At 28.1% G+C, this 12,969-nt stretch overlaps 1 protein-coding gene across 10 annotated transcripts in view; it reads right to left on the reverse strand.

Annotated features, from left to right (window-relative positions):
- The window catches only part of LOC142323550 (uncharacterized), a 316,556-nt gene that overhangs the window by 113,965 nt on the left and 189,622 nt on the right, over positions 1-12,969 (reverse strand). For all 10 annotated transcript variants that reach the window (XR_012756124.1, XR_012756123.1, XM_075363336.1 and 7 more), the window contains one exon: positions 5,983-6,067. Coding sequence is in view for 8 of the 10 variants with exons in the window: in XM_075363336.1 (XP_075219451.1) it covers positions 5,983-6,067 (85 nt within the window). In the remaining 2 variants the exon portion in view is untranslated. The remainder of the gene's footprint in view (positions 1-5,982; positions 6,068-12,969) is intronic.

Genomic DNA, 12,969 nt, shown 5'->3' on the forward strand with positions numbered 1-12,969 from the left:
CACATCAACATTATCAACTTCTAATCTAATCCTACACCTATATAAATACAATATCAACAGATACTGTCAAAGACAACAACAGATTTGGTCTCACAATCCTTAATGCCAGATATACAGACCGGCCACAATTTTCTTCATGCTTATTTCATAGTTCTGTGAGTCCCTGTCTCCAAGGCTTTGTCTACTAAATTTAAACAATGGAGAATATTCAAATGCTTTTTTTCAGAATTCTCTAAGTGTTAATTCTGTGTCAGAGGCAACTTCAAAACATCTTTCAAATAATTCCTCGATGTACAGTTTCTTAAAATTTGAAAAGATCTGCTGGTCTATTCGCTAGATTAGAGGAGTCATGTTAGGTGGCAGGAACTTCATTACATAAAACCAAACTCCTCAACCAATAAGCCTGGAGGTTGAACAGGGGCATTTTCCACCACAAGAGAGTATTTTAGTGACAATTTTTTCATTGGAAGTATTTTCTCATGCTTGGAGCAAAGGCTTCTGATCCATTCAATGAACAGTTGCCTGGTTAACCAAGCCTTACTATTAGCCCTACGCATAATAAATAGTCTGCTTTTCAATATATTCTTCTTCTTAATTCCAGTGGAATTATCTCACCCTTGGATTCTCAAAGTGAAAGAAAAGCAATGAATTGACCGTGGAGTCCCCACTTGCATCACCAGGTAAAACAGCCAGTCCATATTTATTGGCTTATGTCCAAATAAAGTCTTTTTTCAGAGTGATGCAAGTGTTAATCCGTAAATTTTTCCAAAATAGGCCCGGATCATCACAGCTGAATGCTGCTGGAAGGAGATCTCTCAGTTTTTATATAGTCATTGAATTCTTGTATATAGTTCTTAGCAGCTTCTTGGTCTGAGCCTAATTACATTATGTATTCCAGACCTCTCTTCTTAAACTTCTCAAACCATCCTCGGCTAGCTTTGAACAATTCAGTATAAATATTCATACCAAGGTTTGTTATAAACAAGTCATAATTTTTTTAACCTTTGCACAAATCAGAACCTAACAAACACTATAGCCAGCTGACTGTTTCTCATTTGTCCAAATCAAAAGCAGATTCTTCACTTCCTCAAACAACCATGGTCTTGTTTTACTAGTAACTTTTACTCATTTTGTGATATCACCTTCCTTAATCATTTTTTTTTTTTAGAATAGTACAGATTGATGATTTCACCATACCGAATTGCATAACAAGATCTGAGACAAAAATACAATTTTCATATTTAAATATAATTTCTTTTTTAACCTCTATTGTTTTCTTATTTATTTTCAATTTACTCTTATCATTCTTTAGTTTCATTGTGCTAAAAAAAAATTAATTAATTGTAAATTAAACTTGGAAACAATAGCAACACTATACAAAAACAATTCAAGACTCTCTCAAGCAGAGTCTAATAAATATGATGCATTTGAACAACACTCTATTCTGAGTGAATGCTATAACAAAACTAACATACCCTCTCATCTCCCAAACACAACTGGCACCAGCGCCAATATGTCTGCCCAGGGTTTAGTGCAGTGGCATGCCGAGACACATGACTGCCTCTTTATAAGCCAAATTTCTGTTTGCAGAATTTGAAGAATTATTTTTTTGGTATTTTGGTTTGTAAACCAAATTGTTTGCAACAGAGTAACGTGTGCGTGTGTGTGTACTTTTTTTGAAAAGTCAAATAATTCATTAACATATTGACCACTGAATTAATAAAATTTAATATTATATGAAATATAAACCACCAAAACACAGTAATTAGATAAGTTAAACTTACCATATTAATTTTCAAGAATCAATCTTCCCCACATCTCACATTTTCAGTTGGTATTGAATTCTGTACTTATAATATAGTTCTTTTTAAAAATGTTATTTTATTATAGACTGTTCTCTGTTTTGAAATTGTATTATGAGTGCATATGCAAATGTATTATTTTTATTTTAATATTTAGTACCTAATGCTTCCAGTACTGTAATGATTCATGATTGTCATCAGTGACATCATTCCGGTAGTGGACACCAAAATTTGCATACGCATATGTATTTCATAATAGAATTTCAAAACAGAAAACAATCTAAAATAAAATAACAAATTTTTATAGAGAATTATATTATAATGTATATAGAATTCAACTGAAGATATGGGATGCGGCGTGTGGTGTATATATATATATATATAAATAGAACTGCAGATACATCACGTATCACTGCATAGATTGGTTATTAATCATCAGAAATTAGTACATTTAAAAAATTTTTTTATAGGAAGAATAAACCAATTAAATTAAATTTCCATGTATAGCCCTTTCTTACAAGAAATTTTTATAAGATAGTTTAAAAAACAAAAACTTTTAAATAAAAATAAAATTATTAAATTCTAAAAAGAATGAAATAAAATGTACATCTTTACTAACATAAACCTTTTAAGTAATTAAATGTGCTACAATAAACAACTTAAATAATAAGCCACAGTAAAGTTATCCTATATTTTAGTTTCATAGTTGTACTAACATACAAAATCTATATAAATTGATGTATATTTAAGGTACTATGCATATGTATTGCAAAATAATATTTTAAAAGAACAGAACTGAGCAATAATATCAAGAACATAATATAACATAATATTACATTCATAGCTTATTTTATCGATTCAGTCAATGAGTGATACAATACTTCATCAGGAAAAGATAAAAAAAATTATAGGAGCAAAGAAGAAATTGTGAACTCTTCTTATTATATACTTCCAATGTAATAGATAACCATAAATTATTTCACTACTCGCAAACTATAGAAAACAACATAATAACTGGATCATACAATGTAAGGACCAGCAATACTCTATTAGTAAGCAACACATATATGATATGTTAAAAATTATTAAGGTTAAACATCTTTTTTTTTCCCAACTACTAAACTAAGCTACTGTATTAGCTACAATAATACAATAAAAATTGATTAATTGTGGTGTTTTCATTCCAAAGGTAAACCTTTTCTACACCTTCAAAGACCTGGTGAATTTATGGTTGTTGAACCTGTAAGTTTTGATATTTTCTTTTGACATTTTTATATTTGTTAACAGTCACTTTTACATCATATTAAATAAAAATTGAATGCCATTAGTTATCAAATTATGAAATAAACAAACTTTGAATGAAATCTTTCTTACAAAAAACTATAACTAAACCAATATACATTACTATGTTGTAATAAACATGCCTTTAATTACTCAATACTTCCTATTATTTTTTTCTGATTGGAATCGGTTATAAATGCTGAGATGAATTTTCAGGATTGTACGACAATCTAGTGTAGTTAATTTTAATTTAATATATAATTTTTGACTACAAAAGAAAAATAAATTGAGAATAATACAAAATAATTTTCTATTCCAGGTATGAACCACTATAAGTTAGACCCTAAATCAATATATTACAAAGTAAGATAAGGAAACACAAAAAAATGTTTTCATTATCTGTACCTAAAACTAAAAAAATGTTTTCATTATCTGTACCTAAAACTATAAAAATAAAACTTAAACTCATAAAACAAAAAATTTTAGAAAAATATTATAATTAAACATATTTTATTAAAGTATTATAAAAAAAAATTGAAAACTGCAAATACTTTCATACAGCTAAAAATTATTTATTTTTTTAAAACTTTTTAATCAATTTACAATTAAAAGAGGAAATGATTTTCACTTCACCCTGAAACAGCATTTCTTCACATAAGTAAAATTTCCTGACCTCTTTATTTCTGCTATTTAATCCAATAATAATTTTATGTACTCTAATGAACACAACAAAAAAAAACCTTGATAACACAAGAAACACTAATTTTTATTATACAATTTTATTACAAAATAATCTCAAAATATAGAGAAAAAAACATTTTGCACAATATAATCAGTTATTATGATTTACATTCATTACACATTTACTCACACCTGAACATTAATCACCAGAAAATTAAAAAAAAAGATACTTTTGATAAATAATCTATTTGTTCAATACACCAGATGAAATAAAGTAATAAATATGAACACGTATTACATTTCATTTATTCATATTCTATATTTTCACATAAATTCTTCATAACCAAAAACAATTTCTTTTCAATTAAAATGATGAACAAGCAATCAGTATTTAATATTCAGGTAGATTTTGAAGAAGTAGGATAAATGAGTAGGATTTAAACAACATTCAAGAAACAGCTGTTGAAAATCTAAATTGTACTCTACGAAAAATAATAAGCATTAATGAAGGATACAAAGAATAACACAACTGATCTTAAACTGCTACACATCTTAGTGTAATTTAAACTAAATAAAACTTCACAGCCAGGGCCAGAATCATTCAGTGTAAAATCTGAGCAGAAAATTAATCTAAAATTTCTGACTAGACTTAATCCTACAATGAAATGTCATTTTGTTGACAGAAATTTTAAAAGACGATTGCCGATCATGCACTTCGATGGAAGTGTTTTCCATTTCACTTCAATGGAGTTTTCCATTTACAGGGTCAAGACAAGTACGGGAAGAAGTTAAAGACAATGAATGTAGGATCAACTGAACATAAAAACATTTAAAACAAATTGGAAAGTACAGAAAATGGAAAAAACAGTCATGCAGGATGAGCCAGTATGCCAGTAGAAGAATGCTATATAGTTATAAGAAAGTAAAATTATTGGACATAATCGATTAACTGAAATTGAAGATATTTATATGGTAACTGTAAACATATAAAAACTACTTCTATTGTGTAAAACAAGTCGTTTCACAAGTTGGCACTTATTACAAAAAATTAAATTCTTAAAAGGTGCGTTAATTCTTTGAAAGTTCTTTATTTACAGAGAAGGTAAACATGAAATCAATAAATTGGCTGAAAAGGCTTACAGAAAATAACCAGCAGCACTGTTCCAAAAAAAAATAGAAGAGCCACATGTTGCAATATATGGATTAGAGCGAAGGAATACACTGAAGCAGATAAAAATAAATTTTAACAACACTTTGCTATATATTTATATTATCAATTAAATGTTTTAACAATGCTTTCATATAGTTTGTATCATTTTTGTTAAGTTCAACAGATTTCTCATAATAAAATACATTCCTACTTCTAAAAATAATACTCTAACCACCGAAAAAATATGATGTTTTTATTTATTTGCTCCAATTACACCAATAATGCTTTCAAGGGCACCCTCACCATTTTACACTTACTTTCGCTTTCACTTAAAATACAGATATGAAAATGCATAAAAAATATTGTAAATAATTATAGGTAACATACACTTTCGATAATTAAAAACAAACAAAGAACAATTCAAATAATGTTTTGATTTATATAACCATATACAAAAACCATTTGATTCATAACAGTGTACAATATTTTTATGAGTATTTAAAGTTTTAAACAGCTAATAATGAAGGTATCTTAACAGTGCTACTATGATGAGGAAAGTAATAAAAGCTTACTTTACTAATTTATTTTGGTGGTTATTATTATTACTTATAGTAATTTAATTACAGAGGTTCAATGTTTGAAAAAAATATATACATTATGTATACATCTCAATCATACTCTTGAGTTTGTTTTTTTTTTTTATTAATACACAATTATATTAAGGATATCACAATTTATAAATTGTAACATAACTACCTGCTTTCCTTATAGTTGAGAAAGAAATGATTTTTAAAGATTTAATAAATAATTGAGATATAATGTGGTTTTATTTTATAAAATGAAATAAATATATTTATTTTGTTTACCCATTACTTAATTTTAATTCTATACAATTTTTATTTACATTCCACTCAAATTTAAATATCTTGCAAATTCTATTCTTGTAAACGATAATTACAAAAGTACTGACAAAAATTCATATTGTCACAAAAAAATTTATACATAGTAATATAAGTACATATAAAATACATATATAACATGTAATTAATTAATAACACTTACACTTACCTTAAAACTGCCAGTTTCTTCAAATGATGATGAATCTCTTTTAAGTATAGATCGCCTTGGTTCTTCTGGAAACAGAAGGTCATCTCTGAAAACAATTTGTAATTCCTTTAGAAATGAAAAAAACAAATAACAAAAAAAAGACTGAATAACAATATAATTTTGTTAATAATTTTTAGTAATCGTTATTGAAAAAAGGCATTATTATTATTACATTAATTATTTTTATGATTGATTATAATATTTATTAAAAAAAAAAAGATTTCTATGTTACTTGGTGATAAATTATTAACCTTACAATCATAAACAAAGTCAGTATAGAGTTTCAAAACTACAGACTAAAAGTATGCTGTATAATTTACTTTCTTTTTAGAACCCTACCTTTATTTAACCCTTTAAACCAGTGAGTTTTAGAAAGTTAAGTGTACCTATGGTAGTGACTTTTTTAAATTGTAAAATTAATAGAATCTATTATTCATTGTTGTAAAATTTCAAATTATCGAATGGAAAGCACAATGAAACAATAAATTATCTACTTTCAACACAAATTTGTAACTCTACACCCAGAACCATTTGGTCCCATAACATCAATATCATCCATATTTTCATTATTCATGCATGTATCTTCTGAAATTCACACAATTGTGAATTTCATCAAACTTAGAATCATTTATAATATATGCCCTGTGTTTCATTTTAACAAAAAAATTTCTGAAATGACATCATAATAATACAAAGCCTACCTAAACATAGCAAAGTAAGTACCAAATGCACATATAAATTATCACTAGAATGGTATAATGAGAGCCCAGAAAAGACAGCCTTTGGTATTTCATGTTATTATCTATTTACAGCTGGTGTAAAAATTCCAAATTATTATTTAAATTTGTTGACAAAAGACTACAGAATAATTAATATAGTAATGATGTCTCGTGTAAGCACTAATGTCTACATCGTGTTTATATGAGACTATGAAAGAGCATGAGGATCTATTTTACGATGCTGTACAATATAGGAAAACCACTTTAAAGTTCAGATCTGCTTTTGAATATGATCCTCATTTGGATTATATTAATAGTAAAGATTTACAAATTGGTGCAATGATTAAAATATGCAATCATTGTTTTGCAAAAAATGGAAAGATGACGAACCTGGCATGTGTTGTTCTGGTGGGAAAGTTTCATTTCCTACACTTAATGAGCTACCAGAACCAATCAACAGTTTAGTTTTAGAATCTCATCCTTTGTCAAAACATTTCGTCGACAATGCTGGAAAATGCAAGGAAGTTTACTGCCAGCACCTGACGTCAATCACTAACTTTTACAAATTTACTTTTGTTCTGATGCTGATCAAATTTCTCTTTATACTAATATTGTTCAAAACTTGAAGAAGGAACTTATAATAGCACTCCATGGTATATGCATGAGAAATCTCAAGGTACTATGATATGTGCATAAACATGGGCATCCAGATTTATTTATAATTTTCACATGCAATCCTGAATTGCCAGAAATAAAAAAAAAACGAACTATTCACTGGGCAAAAATCTATTGATAGACACAATATTATATCCAGTTTTCCATTTGAAAATGAAAAAACTCCTAGACCTTATTAACAAAAGAAATATTTGGTTCGGTCAACTGCTATGCGCTAAATGTCAAGTTGCAAAAGCAAGGCTTACCTCAATGCCATATTTTGGTATGGTTAGTAACTAAAATATGACCTGATGAAATTTATCTTATCATATCTGCTAACTCCCTGATAAAAATGTTGATCCACTATTATATGAGATTATTTGTAAACATATGTGTCGTGAACCATATGGTGATATAAATAGGTCATCACCATGCCTGTTAAATGGAAAATGTTCAAAAAGTATCCTCGAATTTACATTTGCAACACTGAAACTGCAGATGGATGTCATACAGCAACTTTAAACATGCAAGGTAAAATAATTGATACTGATAATAAATGGATTGTCCCACATTGCGCACTATTGTCACATTGCTTTAATGCTCACATAAATGTTGAATTTTGCAACTCCGTGCAAGCGATTCAATATAGCTGCAAATATATTACCAAAGGTTCAGATCAAGCAACTTTTTAGGTTGAAAATCAAAGAGACAAATTGAATCAGTAGTACATTAATGGTAAATATATATATATATATATTTATACATGTGTACATCTGGGGTTGATTGCAATTTCTTGACTTTCCAAAACATCTCCATTATTCTACTATTGTTCACTTAGAAAACTATCAATACATTTATTTATTGAACAAAACCTCAGAGTCCTTGAAAGTCAGAAAGACCATTCTTATTGCTTTTTCTGAGCTTTGTCAGTCTGATGACTTCACTAAGACACTGTTATATCCTCAAGTTCCTAGATACTATTCCTATAATAATAACAAGTTTAGCAGAAAAGAGTACGGAACTGATATTAAAGGATTTCCTGGAATCAAAAAGGATGCTGCTCTGGGTAGAGTATACACAATTCAACCAAACTAAAGTGAATGCTTTCATCTGTGTATATACGTTATTGCATAATGTTAAAGAACCTATATCTTTTGATTACTTCAAAACTGTTGAAGGTATGCTATACCAAACATATAAAGCTGTTTGTGCTACACTTGGTTTATTGGAAAATGATAATCACTGGAAAGAAGCGCTTGCTGATGTTTCTGTCTGTCAGTCTTCACCTAAACTGAGAGAATTATTATATTAATTTTTTGTCATCCTGCCTTTATTGATAACAAATGAAGAAATCAACCTGATTTTTGGTGAGTGTAATCTTCATGTCAATACACCAATTTCTAGATTTTTGAAATTCGACCTTGAAAGATGAAGGAAGGTAATAAAGATTTTGAACAATGATTGCAAATTTTTCCAATCCCAACTATAAAAAACTAGATAATTAGTATTTGGGCTTGCAAAAACTCTTCGGATAAATATTTAAAAACCATTTTAGTATTTTTTTTAATTCTGATTTTTTAAAGGGTGCAAAGGTATACAATGTCATGATTCAACCAAAACAGCCACTGCCACCATAACTGTACGTGTGACTGGTTCCACCTATCACCAGTTACTTGATTAAAGAATATAAAATAAAGGCATTAACCAATAGGAGAAACGCAAGTAACCATATAAGCTGTGATGGGAAGCTAGTATATATATATATATATATATATATATATATATATATATATATATATATATATATATACATATACATATATATATATATTTATATATACCCATGTCCTCTGCACTAATAATTTAAAAATATAATATAAATCAACTTAATCCACCCAAGTACAGAAATAAGAAAACTCTTATCTTATGTTTTTTTTTATTTTCTTTATAACTTATATGATAATACTTTTGCAGGATCCTGCACCATCAGTCATATAAAACTTGTATACAATTATATATTAAATGCAAACTATTAAGAGATTAAAAGATTCAATTTACATATACATATTCAAAGACATATGAAGACATTAAGTAAAATAAAAACATATAAAATAACCTGTATGTGGCTAGCCAAATATTAATACTGTGCTATTTAAATAAATGAAAATTTCATGTTTTATCTAGGAAAGTGCTGCTACCTATTGCAGCTTTTATGAGTATTTCTCCTTCAAAATCTGTCTGTAGGTTTTATCCACACACATAAACAAAATTGTCTATGGCATTATCCACACACAAAAGGTTTTATTATGGGCTCGTTACATTGATGATGTTTTTATCGTTTATGATCCGGTTATAAATAATGAACACCTCATAATTTTGAATAAACTTAATTCATATTATAATAACTTAAAATTTACATTTGAAATAGATATAAACAGAACAATAAATTTTCTAGATTTTAGTATTGAAATTAACAAAAATAATCAAATTGCAACTTCAATATACAGGAAACCTATAGCTAATAAAACAACTCATAAAACATCAAATCATCCTTGGTCTCATGAAATTAACATATATACAAATAAGATTAATAGAGCTATCCATTATATACAAAATAATAAAGAGAAATTAAACACAGAAATAAATACTATAAAACAAATTGCAATTCAAAATGGATATAGATAGTGCTTTGTTAATTGATAATATGTATAAAAAACAAATATCAAAACTTAATATTACAATAACTTTAAAAACAATACATAACACAAAGAAGGTTGATAATTTTTACTTAAAATATTCATACACCAATAGTATTGTAGAAAATATAACCAAAGTATATGACAAGGATAAATTTAAACCAGCACATAAAACTAACAAAACCACATAATAAAATATTTAAAAAATAATACTAATACAGATCTATACAATTTATGTGGGGTTTGTAAGATAAAATGTAATAATTGTGAGGATATTTATATAGGTAAAACCAATAGATCGTTTAAAGCCAGATTTTTTAACATTTTTGGTATCATAAAAATAAAAAAATTGGGCTTTTCTAATGTTGCAGATCACCTTATAAATAACATTCTATTTCTGATGTTAATAATTTAGAAATATTGGAAATTAAAAAAGGAAATATAAATAAAAATTTCGATATTTTAGAAAAATATTATATATATATAAATATAGGCAAAGATTCAACTTAATCAACCTACAGACAGATTTTGAAGGAGATATACTTCTTACAAAAGCTGCAACAGATAGCAGCACTTTCCTAGATAATACATGAAATTTTAATTTATTTAAATAGCACAGTATTAGTATTTGGCTAGTCATATATAGGTTATTATAAGTCTTTATTTTATCTTATTTTATTTAATGACTTCATATGCCTTTGCATATGCATATATAAGTTTAATCTTTTAATCTCTTAATATTTTGTGTTTAATAGGTAATTTTATACAAATTTTATAAACAACTGATGATGCAGGATCCCACGAAAGTAAAAATTATAAAGAAAATAAAAATAATAAATAATATACGAATTTTCTTATTTCTGTACTTGGGTGGCTTAAGTTGATTTATATTATATTATAATATAATATAATTTTCATTTAACATTATACGAGGTGCGACAATAAAGTAATGAGACTGATGTGAAAAAAAATGTTGCTTACCGTTTTAATCATGTTTAGTGTTGTCTCCTTTAAAGTAGTTCCCCTATGATTGCACACACTTATTCCAGCGCTTCTGCCATTGATGGTAACATTTCTGGAACTCATCTTCTGTAATATCCTCCAAGACCCTCGTCACAGCTTTTTGGACATCTTGTGTTGTTTCAAAATGGTGTCCCTTGACCGCCATTTTGACTCTTGGAAATACAAAAAAGTCGCACGGAGCGATATCTGGTGAATAAGGTTGCTGTGGTAGTACTGAAATTTGTTTTGAGGTTAAAAATTGCTGTACTGACAAGAGCAGTACGGGATGGCGCATTATCGTGATGCAGAATCCAATTATCAGCAATGTTGGCACGGACACGAAGAACTCGTTTACAAAGTCTTTCTAAAATTTCTTTGTAGAAATATTGGTTAACTGTTTGTCCAGGAGGCACCCACTCTTTATGAACAATTCCCTTGGAATCGAAGAAGCACACAAGCATGCATTTCACTTTTGACTTTGACATGCAAGCTTTTTTTGGTCTGGGTGATCCCTTTGAGCACCATTGCGAACTTTGGCGTTTTGTCTCTGAATAGTATTGAAAAAACCAACCTTCATCACCAGTGATAACACGGCTCAACAAATCTGGATTGATTTCCGTTTGCTCTAACAGATCGGCTACCACATTTTTCCGTGTTTCTCGCTGTTGTTGTGTGAGACTTTTGGGGACCATTTTTGCACAAATCTTTCTCATACCAATATCTTCAGTTAATATTAGACGAACCGTTTCTCGATTGATGTTGAGTTCTTCTGCAATCATTTTCACAGATAATCTTCGATCAGATCGTACGATTTCACGCACCCTGGTCAAGTTGACATCTGTTCGTAAGGTTGATGGTCGTCCACCGCGGTCTTCATCTTCAACATTCGTTCTGCCTTCATTAAAAATTTTATGCCACCGAAAAACTTGAGATCTTGACATAACCTCCTCTCCAAAAGCCTTCTGAAGCTTACCATAAGTTGTTGTCGCGTTTTCACCCAATTTAACGCAAAAAGAAATGGCATACCATTGTGCAATATTTTGCGGTTTCATTTCTGTGACGAGAGACACAAACACATGTTCACTTATTACAGCACAACTCACGACTGAGCAGTTGCATCAATGTGCCGCTTGGACTAGAAGTAGCTTATAGATCAAGGTCAAAGATGGTGTGCCTACGCAAGCTGCAGGGTTGCCACATCTTGCAAAGAAAAATCAGTCTCATTACTTTATTGTCGCACCTCATGTGTATATATATATATATATATATATATATATATATATATATATATATATATATATATATAATATTAAATGAAATATAAACCACCAAAACAAAGTAAATCGATAAACTTATATAAATTCCAACAATTGATTTTCTCAGGCTCTCACATCTTCGGCTGTAATTAAATTATATAATTATAATAAAACATATTAATTTACGATTTGTTAATTTGTCAAGATTGTTTTTTAAGATTTTAAAATTTATTATGGACGAATATACAAATTCTTCCGTCATTTCAAAATTTTCAAAAAACAATTTTGACAAATTACCAAATCATAAATAAATATGTTTATTTATTTTTATTTATTTACAATTTAAAACTTACATGATCATCCGTCAGACCTAAGTCTGTCGACAGATATACTAAAGAATTATTAATACATTATTAGGTGGTTAATGCAATAACCAATTTTATGTAACAACTAAAGATATTATTAGTTTTTCTAATAGTTATAATAGTAGTACAATTATAAAAATTAATTTAACAAAATTAAACTATATATTTAAAAACTAATGAACAAATTATTTCTTTAATATTTGTTATGTATTAGATTTAGTAACTAAGACTATATTCAAGAAACAAAACTATACTT

Source organism: Lycorma delicatula, chromosome 4, assembly GCF_047948215.1.
Source record: "Lycorma delicatula isolate Av1 chromosome 4, ASM4794821v1, whole genome shotgun sequence".
Classification (NCBI taxonomy): domain Eukaryota; kingdom Metazoa; phylum Arthropoda; class Insecta; order Hemiptera; family Fulgoridae; genus Lycorma; species Lycorma delicatula.